Below are 27,082 nucleotides of genomic sequence, written 5' to 3' on the forward strand. Positions count from 1 at the left end.
ACATTGGTGAGCAAATTATCAACAAACAAAACCTTGTCGATTCCTTGGTGGCTTTTCTGGCGAGGCTTGGGAGATAACTATTGTTACTGGAGATGAGGTGCTGGCATCAGAGTCTCCTGTGGGAAAAGACAGCTCGCACAGACGAGCAATAAAATAGAGATGATGCTGAGGCAGATCCTTCACACAAGGGAAGAGAGAGGAGGTAAAACCTAGCTGGTAGCCGTCAGCCTTTGCCTGGTTAAAACATTTAATACACCTTTTTTTCAGTTAGTACCTCTACAATGTAACAAACTGTGATTTAACTGACACATTTATTTCTAAGTTACAAACGTCCTACAGATCTCTGCAGAACATTGTGGTTTATTGTCGGAGTGTCAAACAGTGGGAGTGATTGTACAAGTCAAGTGACATCTTATGCGTGTAGTGTTGTGAAGGACTGCAGTTACAACTGTCACTTACATTTGAATTCTTTGCAGTAAATGAATTGGATTTTGTTTTACTGCATGACAAAGTCAAAGACAAAGTTATATTTTCAACTTAGACCAAATTACACTTCTTCAGTCTGAAAACAGAGCATCTTTATTGATTTGGCGTTCAGATTTGGAGCTATTAAGTTGAGAAGCGAAGAAATGAACATTCGACCCAGCTACTAACAAGGCTGGCTTATTATAGCTGCCCCTCAAAATGAACAGAAATATGAATATGGCAGGAGAAAATGGCAGCTGGGATTTTGTGGTGAAACACAAAGCCAGCCGTCTCATCTGGCATTATTATCAGCTGCTGGCGAAAAAGCTTTAAATTGCTTATATGTATATTGTGGCAGGATTTCACCCCAACTGTGGTGAAACGATATCCCACTGTGAACGTTCACAGCTTGTATTTTTGTTTTCGTTAAGGAGGTAAGGTGATTTTGGTGTATCCTATGTTAATCGGCTCTTTAATGCACAATGGATGAAGAAAGGGCCTTTACCTGTTCGTCCATCTGAGTCTAGTCCTCCCCAGGACCATCTTTTCTGCCTCTGCTCCACTCGCTGACTTCGCTCCAATGTCCGCCGCATCACTGCTTCGTAGTGCTCCTGCAGCGTAATGGAGGCAGAGGAAGAAAAAATGCAAGTCATTTGTAGCAGAACAACATTTGTCCCTTAACTGGGGAAGACAAGGCCAGACTATTTTATAACTGTACTACAATGTATGGATAACTGTGTCGTTATCGTTATTCAAAATTCCCCCCCTTTAATCTTTTGGTGAAACACAGAAAGGAAACACTTCAACATAAAGCTGAGTTTCTATGCAAATTCTATTATTTTAGTAACAAGAGTCAAATCAACTGAGCTACAATGAGCACAGCTCTCAAGACTCCACCCATGCTGTGTGGCTACCTTTTCCTCTTCCTGTTTCTGCTTCCTCTTCTCTTCCACAGCCAATCGTTTCTGCTCCTCCTTTCTTCGCTGTTCCTCAACCTTTTTCTGACGTTCCTCCACCTGACGCTCCACTTGCAGCTTGGCCTTGCGTTCCCGCTCCATGATCTGAGACTCTCGCAAAGCTGAGCACACGAACAGCGCATGCATGAAAAAAGCCAATTGTTAGAATAATTAGAAAATTGTTGTCTCTTATGCATGTGAACAGCCTTCAAGTAAGAATGTCTTCATTAAAAACCTATAAAGAACATTGATATCCACCATATCTATGCCCAAAGACCTGCTGCTAATGAGAACATTCTTGGTACGACAATGTATAGATTTCCTGTTTTAAAAGGAAATATGTATTCTGTCGTCTTTATTCATTTACCAGGATAGATTTCATATAAAGTCAGGGAGGTTAGTGCTGGCTTTGGTGAATTAATTTCACACAGAACCTGGGATCATCCTCTTACCGTGTTGTTTATCTGCCTCTTCTCGCCTCTCTTTTGCCACTCGCAGTCGGTCATCTATTCTAAGTGCAGCACCGTCGATGACTGCAAACACAAACATGTGTACATGTAGTTAAAAAAGGTAAAACGTGCAGCAATGCATATTCAGAATACAAAAGGAGTGGATTACAATGCGGCATAGTGTTACAGAGGCTTTAGCATCAGGCAGGAAGATGTGTGCATGTGACTGTCACTAATGAGCTTTGTCAACCGTTACAGTAATAAGATGATGACTAAGATTTACCTGCAGTAAGCCACACTGAGAAGGTGGTGGAAGTGGATTGTGTTGCATCTAATGGTTCAGATTATGGAAGACAATAGAGCGGTGACAGGGCAGTATCTGTGAGAACCAGAGATCTGTTTCTGTGTCAACATGTGGTGTCATTTACCTGGCTTACACCCCTGAGGTTTAGCTGGTGTGTTGGTTGGAGGTCCTGGACTGCTCCCTGCCAGGCTACGCCGCTCCTCGGCTTGAGCCTGTGCAGCTGCAGCTATATGTAGGAAAACACACTCCTTACACACAGGGAACTTCATCTCATGTCTGACAAAATCAAGTAATAAAAGGAAACAGAAATGCCTCGGGTACTCCAAACCAGTCGAGTTCAAATCAGCCGTTTTTTCACTGTGCTTTGTCTGCTCTCCATAGGAATGCTACTTCTAGAGAGATCCAACGGATTTGGAGCTAAAGAACAATCCGGCTATTCAGCCATCTGATATAACCACCATGGTCAACCCTGAAGCCAGCCATACACTGCTTTCTGTGACAAGCTTGGAGGCTGGAATCAAACCCTTGTGAGCTTCGTGGTATACAGCTTATATCCCCAGTGTTACACAACATTTTAAACACCACCACTCCCTTAAACATAAAAAAATAAGCAGAATGAACACGTGCACAGTCAGCTTCTGCACTGGTTTATTATCCATCTTGAGAAACCAGAATATCAGCATATCTCATCCTAAGCTTGCGGCAAACAGTTTTTTTTATTTTTTTATTTACAATTTGTGTGATGTAATTTCTGGCACCACAGAGAGAAAACATCAGTATCCATGAAAACCATTCTGTTCTAGTGCCAATGAACTATTGAAACATGCTTTTAAAAGTGGCAAATACACCAACTGTTCCAGAAGGGCCACTGCAGGGTCAACAGCACTTTCTTCAGCCAAAACTATCCACAGGAAAATCATGATTAGGAGATCAAAAAGGAAGGAAGCAGTGAGGACGTGATCAAGCTTTATGAGCGCTATCATCAGCCTCTTCTCTTGTCTCTTTCCGTTCTGTGTCGGTGTGTATTCAGCATTACAGAACTGCTGAAGAAGCAAAGCTATGGCCAGTCATGTGATATTCACATTACTGATGAACACTTCTGAAAGTTTCTCACCGCCTCCGTCACTAGCATACAATTCTACTGTTGTCAAACCATCAAGACAAAAAAATTGCGATTGCATACAATAATACTGATTAAACTCTAGACTCGTGTAAAAGCCTGTCTCTTTAGAAAGCAGAACGTTCCATAAGCAATGACTGCCAGCGAACAGACGACTACTCAATCAAGTCCAGCCCGCTACTTTTCCTACGGTTTTGATTAGAATAAAACGGTTTGGATTAACAAGTCTCTGAGCATGATGATAGAGAAGCTGCCTGTATTAGTCCTGTCCCTACATACTCAATATGAAACAATATGAATGTGTGAGGTTGTGTCCTGCCGGGTAGAAAGCAGAGCCAGCTTCCGCGTTTAACAAATATTAGCAAAATAATTGATGACAAAAGACATTTAGAATTGCATTGATGAACATCCATATTACACAGGCTTTTTCGCAAAAACACCAGTGGTGGCAACTTGACAATGGCACCATAAGCACAATGAAGTCACACTGGAAGCACTGCGCATTTATATTCTGCACATTTTCCATATGAGCGACAGAGACATTTATGGGATTAATAGATGAACAAATAAATGAATTCTCTTTTTTTTACAGCAGAGCTTTATACACATGAACAAACACTAAAACATGCAATGTGTGTAGGCAAACACTGTTGAACAAAAGAACTTAAAGCACAATAGTACAGGTACCCTCATCTTTCAGAGGGAAGACGGGACATGAAATGCCCTCTTAGCTTGCTTGTGATACGGTGTGCTGAGTCATGATCATATGTGCCCTCCAACCAGGGGATAACTGCACTGACCGCCCTGTTTGGGAGCAAAACTAAATCATGGCCATCTCTGTCTACAATGAGAGCTGTGTCGCTGGACTTGTGCGGGTAATCAGAGCTTTTTAGGTCTGTGTATGTTCACTAGTGTTTCAGACATTAATCAAAAAGAGATGCTGCTGATGCAAAGCAAAGATTTATAAAGCAGCTACAGGAAGTGTAGCATTATTTACCAGGTAGGACAGAGACGTTTGTCTTCAAGGTGCTCACTGGACATCATCAAAGTGAGCAACACTTTTTACTGGTTTGTCTTAGCTTATGTAAAACATTCATGCTGTGCCCACTCCAGGCACTGATGGTTTCTCACTAAAGTATCGCGTGCATGTCTCGTCTGTACGGAAATTGACTCTCAACTACCTTTCTCTCTGGGAAGCAAGGGCCAACAGCCTCCTCTTACACTGAGTGACCTTGACAAATTGAGTTAGGTTTGTTCCCTCTGCTGACATAAAAAATGCTTCGTTTGAGTCCAGACAAAAAGAAATACGAAACAAAGAAGTAGCTGCGACGATCCAAATATCAGAGTTGGCAGGAGATGGACGGAGCAAAGACAGCTGACGGTGTAAGAAGTCGTGCGCTGATTATCTGTATTCTGCAGCTGCATTGATGCGGTCCAGTCAAAGAAGCTTATGAGGGTCAAAGTTTGCAGCTAATGCCCAGTGAGTTGTATAGGTCACGTCACTTTTGACTCCCTTCTTCACCCCCACCGGTGAGTAGGCTAATCAGTGGCTAAATGACGAAGTGATTGCTCTAATCAGTCACCATTTCTGTGCCATGACACTGCATGTTGGGAATCGCACATTAAAAACCCTGACGAGGAAAACAAGGACGCTTTCATAAACTCACAGTTGCACACGCTTTGGTCTGCATGGAAACAATATATCACACCGTGTGTTGAGCATTGCAGACTAAAGGAGCTGATCTATATTCAGAAATGGCTATCTCATTCGAGCATGAATGAATCACACTCTATATAAAATATATATAAATAAAAGATGCTGGGCTATTGAAACTTGATGACTGAGTGATCAATTTTGAGAAAGATAATATAACTGAAACGTCCTGAGCTTTGAAACGAGCCCTGAATCATCATATCTTTTTATTCAATCCTCCCTGTCCGTATAAAAGGCAAAAAGAACAAAATGCCAAACACTCGGTAAGTGTTGCTAAGTGATACAGCAGCTCAGGATGGGTGAAGTGCTTCTGAACCACGCTCGGGCCTGTATCAACACAGACACTCGCTCTGAAATGAGATGATTCATAGCCGGATGAAAAGAACAGAGCAGCAAAGCTTTGAAGGATTACTCATCAGACTAAGTGTCAATTTACCAGCAACAATTACTTCTCATTTGAGCTGTACAATATGCCACAGTACATACGTTTATCAAGTGTAACACCCTGTGGATGAATGAAACCTATAATCAGTAGATTTAGGATATAATCTATGAAGTGGCTGCTTAAAGATAAAAGTATTAACTTGCACAAAATACTGTCGACAACACGACCCGGTAGCAAGGCCTTCTTCCATAACACGGCGAGCTTTAGACTTCGAGTTAGCCGCCTCCTCTGGTCTTTAAAGGGAAGTAAAACTAGACAGGAAAGCAAAGGAGCTGAGTAGGTAACAGCTGTTGGCTACAAGGCTACTTATGCAGAACGGCATCTGCTGTAATATCCAGTTTAATACGACTTTCTGTCACAAACTTAGATGCTGTAAAGGTGTTAGTGACTTCCTGCTACCATCTACTCACTGAACTTAATGTTCTGTAAGAAAAAGAGAGAAACCAAATTAAGTCCAATTCAGAAGCAGCAACTTAAAGTGAGCACACTCTCGACTGATGAGATGTTGGAGGAGATCCTGTTTTCCCTAACAACCCTGAAGAGAGCCAGGTGTGCTCATAGAAATGAAAAGAGCCAATCAGAGGGGCCGTCTCTCATCACTCCATCACTATGGAGATTTGCACACATTAACATACATCACTACTGCAGCAACAGGCTCAGCCAAATGCTTAACATACATCACTACTGCAGCAACAGGCTCAGCCAAATGCTCCAATAGACTGGAGGCACAACCAAATTAACCTGAGCTTATTATATATATATATATATATATATATCTCTGTGTTGAAAAATCATGAGTTAGAGATTCAGTGGCACCATTTCAACTCAATCATGTGGTCACCACAAGGTCATCACATACTTCAACGTGACTGTGATTAACCCAGCTCACAATATTGTGACATATATTTATACAGCTGTTATGACACTGTGATCATACAGCGCTTTTAAGTAGCAGGATATGACATCATTCTAAGTGCACTACATATAGATTGATTGTGGTCCAACCTTCGAGCTGCTGAGTTATTATGGCAGTAGTGAAGACCACTGTGGGGGCTGGTGAAGGCCCGGCTCCGCAGGCCAGACAAAAAAAAAAACCCACCAAAACAGGAAACAGGTCAACCTGCATTCGATTGTGACACTTCCAGTTAAACGCAACCACTGATCAAACGATAATTTTCTTACCTAACAAGCAATATCCTGATACATATCTTGACACATTGCTGATTTAATAGTAGTAGCAAGAGAGTCTTTTCTGTCCCTCCTTTCAACTACAGCTTTGACCCTGTCCTCCATGGTACAATTATGTAGCTTGTTACACAGGAAGAGCCTGTACTGCTTAATGAAAGGGTGAACAACCATTTGCTAGTGAGTCCTGAGAGTACTTTTAACTCCAACCAAACATTGTAACGGGTTAATCCACCGACCAGAACAACGTGAACCAGAAATTAATTCCTTTAATTTTTTTAACATTGTCCTAAACCAATGAAAACATCTTATGTAGTACTTGGCTGCAATAAAAATATCAACGCTCTTGCTTATCAGAGCTTCCCATCTTTAGCTCAAGATTTCAGGTCCTCAGATAACACTCCTGATGCACGCTCACACCCACACACGTTAGATCTTCTATGGGATTACTCGAGGCCTGTTCATGCAAAGGTAAGCCTCGGCTATTTGCAGGACTGGCAGGATAATGATGACACAGTTTACTAGGGAGTCTCCTCTTCCAGGTGGACCGGGTCCCAGACCTGAACACATCCGAATCCATTATCAGTTCTAATTAACAGACCAGTTCTTGCATGACTCTTTAATCTATTTTTGTGATACTTCTTCCTCACTGCAAGACGATGAGATGGTGCTTGGTGGGTTATCGTGTGAAGCACTTTGTGTTACATTTTATTTGTATGAAAAGTGCTAAAGTTTGAAAGTATTAAGCGTTTTTTATTGCGTCGTCCCTGCGTAGGAATAATGTGAAAACAGCAGCACTACAGATATATCCCCAAAAAGAAAATGGAAATAAATAAATAACAAAAGTATTCAGGAATGACTTGTTACATGACGTTTTGAATTAGATTTGACTACACCTGTAATTTGTGATTTATAAACCTTGCTGAACCAAAACCAGATTAAAACCAAGAGGGCCTGTTCCAACAACGTGTGACAGATAGAGGTTACACCCCTCATGCACACATCTTATCTTTTTTTTTAAAAGACATTAAATCTAACTTTGACACTGTGCCTAAAAATAATGAACACACAATTGTGGCGATAGACTGACCTTATACAAATTAACATGTTTTGCTAGTCAAATCTTTGCCGTGTGTGTGTGTGTGTGTGTGTACACACACTGTAACACATGCCATCAGCTTGAAATAAAGCATGGATGGAAAAGCTGCAGCTAAATGGACAAATCTGAATGAAATTGAGGCTGGTCCATTTCCTCCTTTGGTTAAATCTAACCAGCTCAGAAATATTTCTCATGCTTTTAATTCTGCTGCGATTGCTGAGCCAGGATCAGGATAACCTTGCAGTAGTGTGATCTCCTTTCATAATAGCAGGGTACATTTTCTCCTTGCGCACATTCTTGTGGAAACGCACATGAGCTTAGATTCCTAGCATTATTTTTTTTTTTTTTTTATCATTGTCAGTCTTATGCTCTAAATTGGAGGCCAAGCTCACTGACACATCCTTTCATTCCTCACGAAGCCAACACTTCACACCACTCTAAACTTTGTGGATATTTTCATAAAACCACGGAACTGGGTGGATGTAAATTCCAGATTTTAAAATACAGAATGGAAAAGTCAGGGGAAACAGGAAGAAGATCAGTCCTAAATATGATCCAGTTGTTGCCAGGAGTAAAACATGCCTACACCCACACAGAGTATGCATAAAACTGCAGCTCAAGTCATAACAAACTGTGCATTCATGCTCACAGATGCAGACGCAGTAAACACATCCATGTCTGGACAGGGCCAGCTGAGACGTGGATAAGAAGCATTGATAGAGATTTTTTTTTTTGCCGCTGCAGTTTGGCCTACGTGGAGCCATTTACAAAAGTGCAATGTGCTTTTTTGCTTAAACAGAAGTGTGTGTGTGTGACACAAGGCCGGCCGGTCCAACCAAAAGTCTTTCATCACTTCATCAAGGAAAACAAGCATGCAGTCTTGTTCTGTTATCAGAGTTCAGCGTCTGAAACCTCCAGCTTTATCTGAAATCCAGGTCAGACATTGTTATAGTTACCCTCCCTGGAGACTGGAGGGGGTTATACCATATGTCAACATGTAAGCATAAAGTGAGGGGGGGGGGGGCACTTTGTATAAGATTATACTGAGCAGGAGAGCAAGAAAAAAAAAACTAATATGTGGTTAAAGGTTAACTATAATACAAAAGGCATTAACAGAGCAAGCAAAACGCTTCCTGAACTCTTCCTGAGAGGGACAGCTGATGATCACTTTTGACAATAATCCCCCCTCGAGTGATGAGCGACGTTATCTAAGCTACCGACTAACGTCAGCTACAAATCAGTTTGTTAGCATCGTTTATCATTCAGACGCTGTCTAACCACCAACACTTTGTCAGACAACGTGATTAAAACGGGGTGTGGGTTGAGGGACTAAGCTAAAGCAAAGCTAAGTCGTGTGATATGTCAACCGGTTTTTTTTTTTTAATGCTACAAAATACACACAGCTGCAACTTCAGCTAACTACAAGTAAGTTAGCTCAACTAGCTCGTTTAGCTCGTCCGGGAATATATGAATGCAGCTATCGGCTCGGATGGGTACATTCAAAAAAATAACTTGTAACGTTTAATGCGGGAAGAAGTTTTTTTTCCGCATCCATTGTCGGCAGATAACCGGACAGCGAGCTAACGTTACTTAGCCGCGCTACAAACACGTTCAAATAACCCGGTTAACGGCGGCAGTTGGCAGCAAACATCACGAAGTGATTACTACGCTGAAAGACACAAGCGGGTCGACAAAATAAGCACGACTGCCAAACAGTTTTCTTACCCATTTGGGCTCGCAAGCCTTTGAGAGTCGTAGCACCCTCCGCCATTTCTATGAAGTTTTCCTTCTGTGTTTTTTTTCTAAAGCAGGAGCGCGTAGCTCATCGCAGGCAGCCGGCAGGACGCGGACACCCCGGGGACGTGGACATCAAAGAGCGTGGAGGGGAGGCAGAGCAAGAAGAGGCCTCACTCTGACCTGTTTCCGAAAAACCGACAACAGCGTCGCAAAAGCGCCCGAGGAACAACGCGTTCAAAACGCTGGAAAGTTTTTTGGTCAGCTGCCAATATATTGCATGAAAATAAGTCTCCAAAAGTACTTTAATGTGTTTTAAACACAGAATAACATTTATTTTTAAATAATCGTTTTTTGTTTGTTTTTTTAATTTGTGGGGATGCAACACTGCAAATACATTTTATGAGCTCAGTGCTTAGGGATGCAACACTGCAAATACATTTTATGAGCTCAGTGCTTACAGAAAAAAAAAATCAAACATGGCGGGACGGTTTCTATGAGTTTTTTAAAAATCTTTTATTTATTTTTTAATCATAATCGAAAAGTTGTGCAAACCGCAAGGTGTGCCATTGTTACGTGAGTAGTAATGACTCATTTTTAACAATAGACGATCCAAGGGCGTTCTCTTATTGTACCAATACACAGAGTGCTGTTATACATCCAACAGCACCTCCTAGTGTTTCATGCGGTTATTGCATGTTAATACATTGAGAGTTGATCAACAGGGTATTGACTAAAACAGCAGGTTTCTGAGTAAAACAGGTATGACTCTTCCATGAAACACAAAGACACCGTTAAACAAAAGCAAAACAGTCAAAATGCTGCATTTTCTAGGCTTCCGAGATTGAGAGAGTCTTCAGGGTGGAAGAAAGATAGTTTTAAACAAGACAGTGAACTTTACTTAATAGTTGTTAGTCATTTGCTTTTGAAAAATAATAATAATAATCTTACCAGGTTGAATGTGCTGAAGAATCCGCAGAGCTGGAGACAATTGTCAGTAGGCAAACCTCCCCAAATGGGAGAATAAAATATTTTCTCAGGGCTCTATGTTTTTTCTCTTGTCATGAACACTGCATCCTCTGTCCTGGTCCGTCTCACATGCTTTAGCCAGAGGGCCTCTCATCTATTTTACATGGTAAACAGGAAGTAACACCATATGTAGGGTTCTGTTGCAATGACCTGGATATTGTGTTATTTAACACTCAAAGCATAAATAATGTCTTATTTTTAATTTATTCAAATTGAAAATTGATAATATATAATATTTAAATACTGTATAAAGCAAATATCCATACAAATAAACAACAATGAACAAGTAAGTGAAACAAAATGTTCTTTACAGACAGGTATTTCTCTAATTAACTCAACTCGATCAATTCATTTCAGTGTGTCCCCACATGCTGAGTGACGTCATGCAAAGTGGGTCAGAAATACTGTATAACAGTTGAAGTCATGGCAACACCTCCTTTCAGTCTAAGTGGTCACTTGTTCACCACAGCTCTGTGTATCCTAGCAACAACTTCAGGATTAGGCAAGAGTGCAGCAGCCTGGGCCAGTTGGGGTAGCAGTGTGTAGGTTGAGGTACGCAGGTACTGAAAGAGGTCCTGGAAGCCTTGGAGATGAGCGATGACCTGAGGCGGGACACCCAAAGACCGCCCCAGTCTGCGCAAAATGTTCCTGTTGTCAGCTGAGTCAAGCAGTAGGGACAAGTCCTGGACTGAGTCATAATCAAGCATCTCGATACTCTGACCTGGACGGCATCAGAACAGTAGAAGTACAATCAATATCTCACCCATAGAAGGATAACCATGCCATAAGGCCACATACTTACTTTGGCTGAAAGAAAACATACATACCTTGAGCCATTTCCCATATTGTCTGAAGTTTTTGCTCCATCTGATATTGACAAAGAAGAAAAGAGGACAGGGTAAGAAACAGGTATTACTGATTCTAACATCACCCTTAAAGGACCAATTCAATTAATAAAAAATCGTATAGTCTGGAAGTATTTTCTGGTTAAAGCCTCTGAATATTAGAATCAGAGTCGGGTTTATTGCAAGGAATTTGTCTTGGTGTTTTTGTGCCTAACAAACAGCAAAAATAAAGAACAAAATTGACAATAAAATAAAATAAAAAGCTATAAATATATGTGCAATATTTCATTTACCGGTATGTTATTTAAATGAAAAGAGCTGTACATTTTCCTTCAGGAATGTGCAAAGAATTCACCAGGAAATGGGCAAAAGTTCACAGTATACAGAATATTTGAAATGGAAGTAATTCAAAAAATATGTAATCCAAAAAACAAACATCAGAGTGAAGCTATGCTCTCTATTGCCTAATGCCGTATGCTTGGTTGTCTGTCTTTGATACAATTTTAAATTGGGGTTTGTCAGCTGTGCGCTGTTTGTCGTTATTGCTGGCATGTTTTAGAGAAGAATCAGTGAAATTCAAAATATGCATCTGAAAATCAATAGTTACCTAGTTAGCAGTGACAGCTCTTGTTAGGCTGTGTACTGTTAAGCAGACCACATAAATTTAACGATCAAATGAACTGACTTTTTATTTAGAGTCATTAGAGTTATTGTTTTGAAAGCAGCCTGTACATCATTTGCTGACCTTCACACTATTGACACCACAAAATTGATCAACTTTACCTCTTCGATTGAATAACAGCTGCTTTGCTGTTGTTCCTGTGTGATGTTCTCCTGTTTCTGACTGGAGGGCTTAATGTTGGTGGTGACATTAATCACAATAGAAGTAGGATGCACATCATTCTCATGGCCTCTGGTTGGAGATTAAATTGATGTTAATACTTAGGGACAGATAGAGGTAGTAATCAAGTAATCAAGCAGTATATGTGATTTGCAAAGCACCTCAGGGAATCTTGAGCTGGAACAAGTGTCTGTGAAAGGGCCTCTGATTGTTTGGCTGGTGTCTCTGTGGGGCTGGGCAAAGGTGTGTACTGAAGGTCATCTGTAGGCAATATTCCTTCAGGCGCAGGGCAGTACTCAGGGACCTGTTCTGAACATTGATCCAGATTTAGTCAAGCGCACAACAGACAGATGGGCAGGAATGTTAAACATTATGTGTCTAACTCACTGAATCTCTCAGCAGTCAGAAGGAAAGCCCAAAGCAGCAGAGCGATAAGGAAAATGGAGGAAGCTGTTGCTGAACCGATCAGGACCATCGAAAATGTTTCTTCTTTTACTCCTTGATTGAAAAGAAAGTCAGTCAAATCAAACTGAACACAATAGTTGAAATCAAAAAAAGTTGTTGACAATCCACAGGTTTACTCACTCTTCTCTTCTGGTTCTTTGAAACTTCCCCTGGGCTCGGTGACGGCGCTTTCTGTCAGAGGACAACAGTTATAACTTTTCCATGACAACCCCTCTGGAAAATCACTGGGCAATAGAACTATATATACAGGTTTATTAACATTGAACAGTCTATGGTTTATCTCTGGATCTTACCTCCTTTAGAGCCTTGAGCTGTCAAAAACAAACACTCTTTATGGACAGTGTCATGGTTGTAACAAGGCACACAGGGCAGCTCCACCTCCCCAGTCATGCTCCTGAGTTCATAATACCTGTACACACATACACATTCATTCACTTACAAAAAAACAAAGGCTAGCATGTATCAGGTGATTCAGGTTGGTCTTGTAAGTGTAACTCACCCTGGGAAGCACTGACCACACCGGGCATCACGGTTGGGTGAGCACCCCGACCTTTCTAGGCGGTTCAGCAGATTACACTGGGTGCATCGCATGCAGGGAGCTACACTTGTTTCTGCACTGAACTTCCCTCGTCCACACAGAATACAGACACCTTCACCACCATCTCCGAAACCACAGTCCTGAGAATGATGTGCAATATAGAGTTAGAGCCAAACAGCAATAAGAAAGAAGAAGAAAGAAAGCTGAAGGGGGGAAAACAGTGTTGCCACCATGAGAGATCCCGTGTGTTACCTCTGAGAGCTGTTCCCCAGGCCCACATACAGGACATGAAACACATGTGCCGTTAGGGTGGAGGAACTCTGTCTGATCACAGATGGGCTCAGATTTCACCAACAAACACCAAACCTGAGGAAAAACACATTTAAAGTAGTCAGTGCTGGAAAAATTCAGTGAAAGTAGAAATACCACGACCAAAATACTACATTCCAAGTCCTGGATTCAAAGTCTCACTTAACTGTTGCACATTAAGTTTGAATTAACTCATATTTGTATTTATACAATCCATTTATACAATCATAGTTTAATTTTCACTGTGATATGTTTAGAAGAGATTGACACTGTCACAATCATTTTATGAGAAGAAGTAAAAATATTTTTTAATTTTGATTGATTGAAGTGTTTATTTCGAATATGCAAACAAACATAAAAATAACAACAATGTACTTTAAGTATCAAAGTAAAAGTACTTCTTATATTACTTTTATGGTATTTTAATTGTATGCTAAAAGTATGTTATATAACAGGGTTCTATTCTTGCAGCACTGTGAGGTTTACTTTTATTAATTTTAGCTATAATATTAGACTTTTTTGGGTTAGGCAAGGTTAGGGTTACGAATATCATGCACCATAAACTGGGATTACAAGTGCAATATAAGAAAATGTTTTTAATTACTTTCCAGCAGTGAAAATCATTATTATCTGGAAATAATACAGGATGAAACAATCAAAGTTTTAGAAATCTGTGCGAGGAAAGTTCAGACCTACCATGAGCAGAGCAGCGTAGAGACAAACTTCCATTGGTAAAGCTTCCAAACTGCTACCCTTAAAAAGTATGTATTCTCATACAGAGTTTTAAAGTTGATAACACTTCAAAAAACGTCCTTAGCAAGTTTCAGATGATCCGTATAGTACAGTAAGGAGTGTAGCTCTCATAGACACATCAGTACTTCTATTTGTGGCATTTGCCTACCTCGTTCAGCTAAAGTGGTGGGAAAAATCTTTGGGAATCCCCTTCATCCTGCATCACTTGTGACGCAGGAGAGGTTCCCAACTAGATTATCGACCAGTGGACCAATGAATACAAGACTTTCAGGTCTCCCCTACCTGGGCCACCTCACGTCACACCTGGTCTTCTCATATTCCCTCTGGGGAACCCGCTTTTTTTGGCTCTGGCTTTTTTGGCTCTGGGAGCAGAGGAGGAGGGAAGAGAATTAAAAGGCATGAATGAGACCCTTGTTAAAAAGGGAAATGAGACTTTGTTTGCGGATCTGCAGTCTGAAATAGCATCTTACAACCAGCATTGTTTTGTTCTTTTAGATATCAACTCCACTCCACTCACAACCTGAAGGTGACACACATGTTTTGTTCCCAAACTGAGTGAAGCATAAAATTATACTGTTGCAATATACTGTTTGACCACATTGTGGTAGTATTGAGCCATATAACTGAAAAAACATTTCACCATCCTGACAGGATATTATGGGCATTGAAAAGGAAGTGATAGTGACACAGACTGTTTGTTTAAATTGTTTGGGTTTAAAAAAAGAACGGCTGCACCACAGAGATTATTTACTCTCTTGTCTGTACAGCCGAGGCCAAGAGAGACATGGCCACCATACGTCACACAGAAGAAAAGCCAATTAGATTTGTTTGAGCAGTTATCTCTTGAGGATAATTGTAAAGCACAAAAGTAGTACAAGAATATTACGTTTGCAATGGCAACCCATGAGGATGATGTTTTATGTTTATATGACAGTTCATGCCATCTTCTGATTTTAGCTGCCTCGATGACCATGTGACAATTTCCTGCATCATCCAGGAACTGAAAAAATTAAGCTTATATTACTACTCTGAATATAAAGTTAAAGTATTGAGACAACCTATTTTGATAATGCCACAGTAGTGATGTTGTGTCATCAGCTCAAACAAGGGTGTGTGTTAAGTATTTCTCAACATCTTCCAGTCTATCCTTAAACTATTTAAACTCTGTTAAGATAATTATCTTTAAATGTTTCTCTGAGTCTTTGGAACTCTAGTGCATGTACTTCAATGTGTTAATGGGAAAATTTTGAGATTCAGTTGGCAAAGCTTTCATGAAGCCATTGTTTTAACGTTATCGGCTTGTTAGTTACATTTATTGCCAGTGATTAATGAGTAACTTGGGGGAACTAAAGGGAGAGGGCGTGGATGTGTTCTTATAGAGAAACAAAGTGACGCTTCCCAGTAGACTCATGGCTCGGCCAGCTTCATGAACTGATACTGATTGCTTAAACTTCAAATTTGACCATTTCAAGGACATGAACATGGTGAGTTTCAGTTTCTAACATCAAAATAAGTAAATGATTATTGTATTATTTCTTCAAAGTGAATGCAAAAATTGTTGTTATCGTCACCTTTCAGCAGATAACCACTTGACTGGCACTGAGAGCCCCGTGATTTTGTTTGCTGTCATGAACTCCGTCAAAAGCCTGTCTTCTATAACCATCTGTCTGTGTATACTGCTATCACTGTGTCTACTGGGTTCAAGTAAGATTTCAGACTAATTCAGTGATTTTAAAGAATTTGGCAGTATAAAGTAGTACAAATATCACACAGAGTTATAGTTTTGAATACAAATTAAATGTAATAAATTGTCGTTTTTTATATTGCCTCTTGTGGGACAACTGAAGGGAAAGAAACTGAGAATAATTAATTGTTTTGATGGCATGCACACCTTTAATATCTTTATGTGCTACTATAACTTAAATCTCATCTGCCTTTCTGTTGTTTCAGGTGCCTCTGCCAGTTCCAGCCTGTGGGGTAAAAAAATTAAGTTCACTCCTCGTCTGTGTGTGTGGCAGCTACAACCAGGTACTGTGGTACCAGCCCTTGAGGAGTTGAGCGTATGCATGATTTTACGCCTCCGCTTTGGAACAGAATGGACAGGTTTTGACTACAAAGCACCAGGGAAAAGCCACATAGAGCTTGGACTTAGAGGCACAAGTACACATCTGGTGGTATGGCTGTTTGGGATTGAAAAGCATGTGAAAAGGGAACTGAATATTCAAGATTGGCACTCTGTCTGTCTCACCTGGTCTGGCCAAGCTCAGAGGCTGCAGGTCTACATAAATCAAACCAGTCAGAATGAAACCTTTCTGTATTCTGCCCTGCCCCAGCAACTGACCCCAAATGGCACTCTCACTCTAGGGGTGTCTCATTATGTAAAACCAAATGGTGTAGTGGAGCCGGAGACTGGGAATAATCTGCTTGGTGAGATCAGTCTGTTCAGGATGTGGGCCAGAGAGTGGAGCGCTGAGGAGCTAAGGTGGCATAGATGTGCAGATGGAGACGTGGTGAGCTGGGACACAAAGCAATGGAAACACAGCTGCCCTTCTGAAGCTGACAACAACCTTCATTGTGGTAAATACAGTGGGATCTTTTTCTATTGCATTTCATGGTCTTTGAGTTTAAGCTTAGGTTTTTAACAAATTACCCCCAAGATTTCCTGACTTATCCACATAACAAGGAAATCTACTGTAGGTGAGAGTTGAATGAGTGGATAGATAATATATTTTACTGTTCTGTACAGTGACTGCAGTTTAAGTTCAAAGACAAGGTAAACCACACATTCCAGTGAGTTCAGCAGTAACTGTATCATAAACCTGTCCATATGTCCAACATTTTCCTTTGGAAATATTAAAGCAGTCGTTTTATTTGCTTATATTTTTTAGCATGGCCGAGCTACAAAATAAAAATGTGGACAGTCATTCAGATGAGGCCTGAAAATTGTTCACTTTCACTCGAGGAAGTCACAAGAAACCGGGTAACAATATGAATGTGGCAATGATTTCTGGGACACACATATTTAAATACACATATTTGCCTATTAAAATAACCATCTTTATTATATCTTATCAGCTGGTGAGCATTTTCCCTCGTGACATTTCTGTCCTTGATATCTCCATATCATCCCCAAGGTAAGGTAAATTTTGTTACCCAAACAATCCTCCCAGCTGACAATGGTGGAGGACATAGTCAGATCAATTTTGTATATAAAAGTAGCGATACTGTGATAAAATAAAATAAAAAATAGTAATGGTCCTATTATGTACTGTATTTATTTATGTTTTGTTTTAATCAGTAAAGCAACTAGTTGCCAAATAGAAAATACCAAATTGTCAAATAAATGTAGTGGAGTAAAAATAATAATATTTCCTTTTGAATTGTAGTTTTGGAGTGGATAGAAACATTAAAGTAAAGTGCAAGTAGTTTAATTTAAAACTCAAGTATACAGTATTTGAGTAAATGTACTTTCTTTCCACCACTGTCAGCTGGTTTCTCATCAAGATAGAATTGCTGTGTGTGTATATATATATATATATATATATATAAGATAATATATACTGCATATACTGTATGTATACCGTGAGTGGTGATTGGTGCATTATAGATGTAAAATATATACTGCGACAACATTCTTGTCTGTAATTTCTGTTATCTGTGTTCCTATACAGCCATGCCTGCCATGGGGTTAATAATTCTGCTGCTCTTGTGCAACAACCTCAGGTACGCCACTATTAGTCCTCAGTTTGATTTTCCACGGAAAGAAACAGCAATATCCTCCACAACTGATTAGAGAGCAGATTTATTTCTTTAGACTCGGACAATGTTTTCCAGGGAAATTAATATGTGTATATAATTTAATATGTACAGTCAGTTAAGAGCTGTAAATCAACCTTTTAATAAAGTTGTGGGAAAAAAATCTGTGTTTTCAGGGATCAAGAGTAAAGTTGTGGGAAAAAAATCTGTGTTTTCAGGGATCAAGAGCCTTATCAGACTCCACCTGTGACAAGTGGTAAGATTATTCAAGACCTACAAAAAGCTCTATGACATGAAAAGTATTATAATATTTACAGTGTATATGAAGGCTACATGGGAAAAGCTAGATGTTTTCTAAACACATGGGTACAATGCAGTTCACATGTAGATTTCACATCATTTTGATGAATCCCCAGTTTCAGCTGTGAAGTCTACGTGAACGTGGATCCTGCTTCTGATGTAGAAGTGGTTCAGGCGAACATTACTGCGTTACTGAGTTTGACCTTCTCTAACGACTTCCTCAATCTGACATCTGACCCTAACAGCATCAGTGTACTCCCTGTGGGTACGTATATTCAGTACATTACACTTCTGTCTTCTCACATACACTTGTAAACTGCACTTACTGTTTAGTTTCAGTGGACACCTCAATCAGTCAAAGATTAACCAACATATATTGTTACGACCAAGATTATTATCATAAAAAAGGATGTATGTTCGCGTCTCATCAAGTTGACCTTTTGTATCTGAAGTGTATACATGCACATATGATATTTGTTCAGTTCTTGTTTTATAGACACCACGCAGACTCTGGGTTTTACTGGAAATATTTACTGGAGGTGTCAACATTAACAAATACGTAAATCTGACGTAGTTTACCATGCACGTTTACTGCTCTGTGAATTAAAAAGATCTTGCACAATGTAAACAGAAAGAAAAAGAAGGATTGAAATATATTAGAGCAAGAGAACACATTTCCTGTTTCTAAAAATACAGATGACTAGAAATGTGTCACGGTCTATCATGTCATTATTAATTATAATGTTTGTTTTCAACTTAGTTTGTAATTAATAACTTATTTTGTTTATTTCAGGGTTGTATGCATTGGAGGAACCACCAACAACTGTTGGCACTGCTGTAACTTCATCAGGTGAGCATGCAAGGAAGAATAAATTAATGTCCACGAGTAGTTCTGGTGCTTTGCAGAAATATGGAATCATGAACTGGTTCTTTTTGACAAACTGATTCTTCTATAATGATAATGAATCATTAATCATTTATATAATCAATTCTTTCTTTCTTTTTTCTTTCTTTCTTTCTTTCTTTCTTTCTTTCTTTGCACTGTTTTATATTCTCATAAACTGTTCACAGAAACAGCTCCAACTCAAAGTGTGCCAGGTCGACCTGCTAACATGTCAACAACAAGAGCGCCTTTAGATCTCAATGAGACTGCCGGTCAGTTCATCATTGTGTTGTACACCATCTTCATTCTTGTCTCTTCTACATATCTGTTCGGTGTAAATCCCTTATCAGACACAATGATCCACATTAGCTACAACGGGATTTGAATGATTTTACTTGCTGCCTTGGTTGATTCCTCTTTACTACACTGAAATTCCTATTCCAACAAATTATGTCAGGTCTGATTATATGATGGATGTGTAAAATAACACTACAAGCTTTCTTTTTATCCCTACAGTTGAACCTGATACGTTCTTCAGAGTTAATATAACTTTAAGTATGACTGGCAGCCCTACAAAACCACGGGATATTATTGAGAAATGGGTAAGAGACTCAAACAACTGCACTTGAAAGTTGTCCTGACTAAAAAAAAAAAAAAAAAAGTAAGTTATAAGTTATTCTCTTTGGGGAAAAGGTGAAAAAACAGCTGGAGGTGAATAACACCATGACTGTACTGAATCTCATCACAAAGGAGAATGTTGGCAAGTAGGTCCCCTTGAATTTATTTATTGCATTTAATCTTTGTCTTATGAAAGCTCTGGTTGAATTCTTCTTCTTCTGTTATATTTATTTATTTCATAGGAACACGGAGCCGTTCAATGGACTCATGGTAAGCATGCACTTCTTTTTAATAGTAAGACAAGTTAGATAAAAAATACAAGACAAATAATAATTCCACAATTGGGTAATCGAAGTTGAATCCTCAGAATAATATCTTATACCACTGTAACAACTGATATTTACAATACAAGTTCTTTTGTTTAATTTCTTTTAGATTTTCCATGGTCGACAAAAACAGTAGGTGACTAAAAAGAGAAAAGACTCATGATGTTGAAAGCTACCTGTACATTGTAACCCATGTTTTTGTTACCACTAACTATGTGTGTCATCAGCAGATATTACTGCACCTTCCATGTCCAGGAATACAGCAAGAACAGTGCGGCAGAAATAAAAACTTTTATTTATGCTGCCTTGATGTCGGAGTATGAAAATGGCTCCATTACTGTCAGAACTATGGATGTGGCCATAAAGCACATAAGTAAGCTGGCTCTCCTGACACAAATAAAAGGAGAAAAGGATATGTTCAGTTATGGAATACAATTTGGCAACATGTATGTATTCTTTTTCAGTGCCACAAAACTGTTTAGAAGAAACTACTCCAACAATATATGGACAATATATTTGGCCTGGAGCATTTCCACAAGTCAACCAAGAAATGGGATGCAAAAAGCCAAAATCAGCTAGAGCCTACAGGCTTTGGTAAGTATTTAACTTCCATTTATGCAGTTGATTTATATCTGACCAGAGGTAATGATGACTGAATTGTCAGATTGAAAAATTAGGACCCAAATGCATGGCCATAATCATTCAAAACAATAAATAAGTCAACAAAGGCTCTACAAAATGATTTGCTGATTTCTAGTGACTGACATTACACGGCGACATATTATATAATATCTGTCGTATAATACATAAGCTTATTGGTTTACAGTTGAGTTACAAAAATATTCAGGGATTTATTCACACCAATCCGAGTCAAGATTCATCTTGGTGAAAAAAAAGTCTGTATATTGCTCTATTTACCAGGACAGATCCTGTTTATCTTTGTCACAACAATCTGTTTCCATAGAGACAGCTCGCCAAGACAAGAAAATTCCCTCAATTACAAAGTCCTGTTCCAACCAATCCTCCCACTCTGCACACAAGCTCTAATCACACACGCAATGCTGAAGGTATCCCTGCCAGCCTGCAGCTCAGGCAAAAATCAATTTCCTATAAGTTAATTATTAGTGCAATGAAGGGCTTCAATAAATACCACCCATGGGACAATAACTGAGTAATGTGGGTAATCAGTTTTATGGTATCTTAATGAAACACTGTGCTGATGCTTATTAAGATTAAAATATAATCATTAACAGTGGACAGGTGGTTTTTATTTTTTTTATTACCCTTTGTTTGAAACTGACAGTGACTGTACTGTCTGTGGGCCAGGCTGCAGGCGTGCTTTGTCAAGTTTAACTAGAAGTCAGCAAACCAGAAGCAGACCAGAAAGATCATTCCTGAAATTATATGTTATTCGTGTTGTCTCTGATTCTCTCTTCAGTAAGTTAGACATTGAAAATGACATGACCAGCTGGGCTCATCCTAATATGAAAAATTGCAAGCCACTTGTGACCATATCATACCTCAACAATATCACTGTCACTACTGGTAAGAGTAAAGGTCACACACACACATAATGTTTTTTTTTCTCTTGTTTAATCTTTATTTTTCCATATTTTTCCATAGTAGGAAAACATGACAAAACACAACAAAAAGCTCTAATGACATGATTGATTCCTAGATAACGCGGCTGACGTTGTGGACACGATTCAGGAGCTTGTAGATGTTCAGTTAGGTACCAGCAAAGAGCTCTCTGCCACCGATCTGGATACAGTTGTGGAGAAGCTCAAAGAAGTGGTTAATATCAGCACCATCAAACCTGCTGTTGGTGCCAACATTGTCAGTATTGTTGCTGATGTACTGCTTTCCAAAACTGACGTCACTCCTGTGGCTAACATGTAAGTGAAGAGTGAAGGGAAAGTCTGGTTAATCTCAGTACATACACACAAAGAAATGTACAGAATTGATTCATTCATGGGGTTAAATGTTATTCTTAATTGGTCTTTTGTCTTTGGAAAAAGTGTCCTCAATCTGACAGAGAGAATGGCGGACAAAATGGATTTCCAAGATGAATCTGTCAGTCTAACAGCACCCTTGCTGGCCCTGTCTGCAATCAATGTAGATCCAGATGAGTTCAATGGCTTCACTTTTGGTGTGTCCTCCGTTTCTTCAGACCTAAACCCAAAGGTTAGACACTATAAATGCAATAATGGGGGCAGCATATTTACTTATGGGCTGTTTTTGTGAACCGCAAAAGTGAAATATCCACAACCAGAAGAAATGTCCTGTTTTAGTTTTTTACTGAAGTCCACAACTGGTTCCACCAGACTGCTTAAGGACAAATTCTGTTTTGTTAATGACCTTGAGAGACCGGGAAATGCAGGAAACTGTTTTAATAAACAATCAGGCCTCAAGCTGTCAGAGAACATTAGGCTTTAACTAGAAGAAGCAAATGGGAAGTGCTGGTAAAAGATGAAGAAATACTCCATGATCTGTAAAGTTTTAAAGTACTCTGTAGAGCTGTGATTCAGTCTTATTATTACTTTTTCTTCTCAGATTTTTCTCGACCCAAACTTCCAAAGTCAACCACTCCCTGACACAGATGCAACTATCTCTTTGCCCTCTGAGCTTCATGACCTTTTCATTCCCGGACAAAGAAATAAAACTCGTGTCCAGTTTAATTTTTATGGAACACAAAAACTTTTTCAGGTACTTTAATTTAAATGTTCTCTTTTCTTTTCTTTTTTGCTTTCATTGTTGGTATTGCTATTTTCTCCTCTTCCTATTTTATTTTCATATAGGCTGAAACTTTCCTACTATATCTACTAACTTATATAATCCTGCCCGTAAATGTAACGACCATTTTATTTTTAACAGGACCCACTCATAACCAATACAACACAGAGCAGCTGGAAATTGAATTCCTTTATAGTATCTGCCAGCATCAATAACAGCAATGTCAGCAACCTAAAGGATCGAGTGGTGGTGACCCTCAACCATCAAACACCCAAACGCGTGAGAAATTAATGCATCTAGTTTATCAGTAAGAAGAGTTTTGTGTTTGACTCTAAAACCATCATCACTTCCCTGTTGTTTTACAGCCACAAGATAACGTACAGTGTGTGTTTTGGGATTTCCAAAAAAACGGTGAGTTGGTTATTATTTATTATATCTTGTATGTTTACAGTTGGATTTAGATGATTTGTAATTGAGCCTTGTAGTACTTTTTAACCAGTGAGATAACTAAAGATCCATAAACACAGGAAGTTGTCCGTCTGTTGATAAGCAGCTTAAACAGATGTGTGTGTGTGTGCATGTGTTTCAGGTGGACATGGAGGTTGGAACAGCAGGGGTTGTGAAACACAAAATATTTCTTCTCATCGTACCAGCTGTCTCTGTGATCACCTCACACATTTTGCTCTGCTCCTGGTGAGTCATTGGTCTGCTTTATATAAGTGAACAAACAGGGAACAAACAACCCCCACAAACACCAACATACTGTGTGCTTTCTGGCCACCTGCTTGCATTACAGTATTTCTGCCAGTTGGACAAGATGCTGATGAAAAAGGTCTAGGGAGTCTTTAGCTGATCTATTGGCAGAATGTAGCAGAAACAGGATATAATGTTTTATTTTTTCATCTTTAGACAATTGTGAGTGTTATAGAGGACATTTTATGTTACATAGTTCAACAATAAATTGACATACAAAACAAAACAATGAAGGATATTCATGTTAATAGTAATTTGAACTAAATAAAACAACATTAAACCCTAACTGAAGCATGTAAAGTGGAAACATGAAATATATGAATTAAGTCAACTGAAAAAACTCAACTAAACCACAATACATTACATGCATTGCTTGCACTACAAATTTACTTCACTTCACCTACCAGCTTTAAATCTAAGTAAATAATATATATCTTTTTCTGTGTATTGTGTTTCAGGATATATCCAGAGACCCCATCAGTGAAACTGACTCTCAGATCATGACAGTGATCTCATATCTTGGGTGTGGCATATCCTCCATCTTTCTGGGCATCACTCTTCTCACCTACATTGCTTTTGAGTGAGTGATTAGGAGAGACACTATCTCTTGTATCACATTATATCACATTGTAACAGGTTTATATTGTAAAGACCATCTGCAATAACCAGCTAGTGTGGGTAAAGGGAATCAATTTCATAAGTGGATGGTGCATATTAATACAAGATACAATGTTTTACAACAATGTTTTAATCTTAACCATGAAAGTTAGTTCTTGACTTTGTAAACTGTAGTTAGACAAATAATCCCACCTGCTTTTCCTGGGTCCGGCATCACCTCATCATTCAAGTATAGTTGCTAAGTTGTTGAAAGTACACTTGTGTCTATGAAAATAACATTCCAGTCATCATCAGGACATCCAAATCATCAGGACATGGTTCATGAGCTAGCAAGTTGACTTTGTTTTAATTGCATTCAATGATTTGTTGAATATTAATCAAATACAGTGTGTAGTGGTCATTTTGGCCAAGAAGTCACATTTTGCTTGTACATACCAAACGTAAGCCTGTGTTTATTTGTCACCCTCGTACACTTTAGGAAGCTGCGTCAAGACCACCCATCTAAAATACTCATGAACCTGTCAGCTGCCCTGCTGGGTTTGAGCATGCTCTACCTTCTAGACTCCTGGCTCTCGTCTTTCTCCAACTACGGCCTGTGCATTGCCACTGCTGCGATGCTGCACTACTTTCTGCTGGCTTCTTTTACTTGGATGGGCCTGGAGGCTGTGCATATGTACTTGGCACTGGTCAAGGTCTTCAACGTCTACATTCCTTCCTATATCCTCAAGTTCTGTGCTGCAGGATGGGGTAAGACACAACCTTAATTGCTCCTTGCTGCAGTAGAACAAGTCCAGTTGGCTTTGATATTTGGGTTAGGAACGGATTTTTGATTGGTTGGGGTGAAGCAGCTGGGGATTGTGTTTGCTCCACTCATATGGAAAATAGTTTCACCTATCTTTCACCTATCATTACATTTATTTATTTATATTAGGGTGACCTACTGTGCGGGGACCATAAGACTATTCTTTACAAAACTTTAAAACCAGAAACATGTTTAGAAAGCTTTAATTGTTTTATTTTTCAGCGTGACAGTTGCCTCTGATCTGTGTGAGAAGGTTTTTTAAAATGTTTTTACAGGTATTCCTCTGGTCATAGTCAGCTTGGTGCTGATCGTAGATAAAGATGCCTATGGCAACGCTGTGCCTGGAGAGGATGTGTCAGTGCATCAGTCCACCGATCCTTTGTAAGTACAAGCACTGGGTGAGTCATTTCTATCTTGGGAACACCATTTTATTTGTCATAAATCCCAGTCAGAGACAGTTAATACAAATCTTTCTCACAGTGTGTATATGATGACAAACCCTCTCCCTCCTTCCAGCTGCTGGCTGCAGAATGACGTCTTCTTCTATGTGACGGTGATGACATTTGTTCTTCTGATCCTGTTGTGCAACATCTCTGTGTTCATCGTGGTTCTGATCCAGATCAGACATATGAAGGCCAATAAGCGGTCAACATACAACTGCAGTGTTCTGCATGACTTGAGAGCGGTGGCCAGCCTCACTGTCCTGTTAGGTCTGACATGGGCAATGGGTTTTCTTTCCTTTGGACCAGGCAGAGTGGTCATGATGTACCTGTTCTGCATTTGCAACAGTTTGCAGGGTAAATATGAGCTGGATATGGTGTTAAGTAGATATTAGTTACGGAAGAGCAACAAATCTATAATTTGTAGTTAGTCTTATTGTAATGTGCAAAGAGAAATAGAAAAAGAATAACACTATCTACATCATGCTGTAGTATTGCATCAAGTGACAGTATGGCAGATGAGTGTGTCTATTATCTCTGTTCTTTTGTTGTAGGGTTCTTTGTCTTTTTGTTCCACTGTCTGATGAAGGAAAATGTGAGAAAACAGTGGAGAATCCATTTGTGCTGTGGACGTTTCAAACTCAGTGATTACTCAGGTATTTTAAAGTAAACCAATGCTTGTGGTTGTAAGACATATGACATAATAGGCTCAGATGACTGAGGGGAAGTCATTTTAAGGTGGATGAGTCATTATTTTCTTTTCTCTCTTTCTCTCTCTGTGTGTTCAGATTGGAGCCGCACTATGACAGGGGGCGATCACCGCAAAAAGAACAATCTTGTTAACTCTGACTCAGTTGCTTCTGACAGCACCTCCGCCGTCAGAAAGGTCTCGGATTCCTCTACAGGATCAGCCCCAAACCACCACCAGAGGGCATGAGTGGGCCTCTGGATGTGCCTTTCTGTAAAGCTCTTCCTCTCAAGGTCTATTGTTCAATCACAAACATTAATATTGACATGGAAAGATAAAATCAATTACATTTTCAGGGTGAGGCACTCCTGCACCTTTTTTAAAAAAATCAACCACAAAAAGTAAATACTGCACTGATTGTCGATACACAGTACAGAAGTTAATTCTGAAAATGCACTTTTTGCAAGTAAGCAACACTTATTTAAAAGCTCTAAAGCCTCTCAATCTATTTTTACTACATGACTGTTTTCACTGTACAGCTGAATGACTCGTGCTTGGAAAAAGATTTGTGTTTGTAAGTAATTAACATGTAATGTTGCACAGGGAGCAGTTGTAAGAGTTTTCCATTTAAATATAAATTGTTAAAAAAAAGAAAAATATATATATTGTAAATGACAGTGTCTGTATCCAAGAATTGTTTTCAGATCTTTCCGTTGAAGACATTTTAAAGATTGCTTTCATTTGAATGATAATAAAATGTTGATGTAAGCTGTGTTGAAACATTTTTGCATGCTGTCATATTACACAATGTCAGCATTGCTGTGATCGTAAACCTGTGAGTGCCTAAAGATTGATTTTGTGTGTGATGCTTTCAATCAATCACCAGCACCACTGATTTTTCTTGAATTCAGAAC

General features: G+C 39.3%; 3 protein-coding genes across 18 annotated transcripts in view; 1 reads left to right on the forward strand and 2 right to left on the reverse strand.

Moving 5' to 3' along the window:
• map7d3 (MAP7 domain containing 3) overlaps positions 1–9,652 on the reverse strand; it is a 23,432-nt gene extending 13,780 nt beyond the window's left edge. For 3 of the 13 annotated variants that reach the window (XM_010729583.3, XM_010729582.3, XM_010729581.3), the window contains exons 1-6: positions 9,463–9,650; positions 2,299–2,400; positions 1,874–1,954; positions 1,380–1,543; positions 971–1,076; positions 33–116 (exon numbers count right to left, since the gene is read on the reverse strand). In XM_010729583.3, the coding sequence (XP_010727885.3) occupies positions 33–116; positions 971–1,076; positions 1,380–1,543; positions 1,874–1,954; positions 2,299–2,400; positions 9,463–9,508 (583 nt within the window). In that variant the 5' untranslated portion in view covers positions 9,509–9,650. Of the gene's footprint in view, positions 1–32; positions 117–970; positions 1,077–1,379; positions 1,544–1,873; positions 1,955–2,298; positions 2,401–9,462 lie in introns of all 13 variants that reach the window. The other 10 variants (XM_010729579.3, XM_010729578.3, XM_019278397.2 and 7 more) reach the window with 9 other exon arrangements.
• Positions 9,653–10,435: 783 nt separating this feature from the next.
• LOC109142940 (tumor necrosis factor receptor superfamily member 19) lies at positions 10,436–14,325 on the reverse strand. Its single transcript, XM_019278372.2, has 10 exons — positions 14,195–14,325; positions 13,442–13,555; positions 13,151–13,329; positions 12,945–13,060; positions 12,772–12,822; positions 12,574–12,684; positions 12,348–12,495; positions 12,129–12,258; positions 11,328–11,367; positions 10,436–11,221 (listed from the first exon to the last, which is right to left on the reverse strand). Exons 1-10 carry the CDS (start codon positions 14,225–14,227, stop codon positions 10,953–10,955), a joined length of 1,191 nt encoding a protein of 396 aa, XP_019133917.2. The 5' UTR covers positions 14,228–14,325; the 3' UTR covers positions 10,436–10,952.
• Positions 14,326–15,647: 1,322 nt separating this feature from the next.
• adgrg4a (adhesion G protein-coupled receptor G4a) lies at positions 15,648–26,818 on the forward strand. Of its 4 annotated transcripts, none has more exons than XM_019278368.2 (29): positions 15,648–15,735; positions 15,833–15,955; positions 16,202–16,828; positions 17,140–17,231; positions 17,327–17,385; positions 17,923–17,974; positions 18,226–18,263; positions 18,424–18,572; positions 19,101–19,157; positions 19,379–19,462; positions 19,707–19,792; positions 19,884–19,954; positions 20,051–20,078; positions 20,244–20,266; positions 20,362–20,507; positions 20,599–20,728; positions 21,573–21,679; positions 21,813–22,029; positions 22,153–22,318; positions 22,688–22,840; positions 23,009–23,146; positions 23,233–23,278; positions 23,457–23,560; positions 24,079–24,200; positions 24,717–24,985; positions 25,316–25,421; positions 25,557–25,837; positions 26,035–26,136; positions 26,269–26,502. In XM_019278368.2, exons 2-29 carry the CDS (start codon positions 15,880–15,882, stop codon positions 26,415–26,417), a joined length of 3,678 nt encoding a protein of 1,225 aa, XP_019133913.2. In that variant the 5' UTR covers positions 15,648–15,735; positions 15,833–15,879; the 3' UTR covers positions 26,418–26,502. The 4 variants fall into 4 exon arrangements, with proteins under 4 accessions (XP_019133913.2, XP_019133912.2, XP_019133914.2 ...); XM_019278367.2 differs by having other exon boundaries at positions 15,660–15,735; positions 15,830–15,955; positions 26,269–26,818; XM_019278369.2 differs by having other exon boundaries at positions 15,660–15,735; positions 15,830–15,955; positions 20,365–20,507.
• The last annotated feature ends 264 nt before the right edge of the window (positions 26,819–27,082 follow it).

Source organism: Larimichthys crocea, chromosome I (genome assembly GCF_000972845.2).
Source record: "Larimichthys crocea isolate SSNF chromosome I, L_crocea_2.0, whole genome shotgun sequence".
In the NCBI taxonomy this organism is placed as follows: domain Eukaryota; kingdom Metazoa; phylum Chordata; class Actinopteri; family Sciaenidae; genus Larimichthys; species Larimichthys crocea.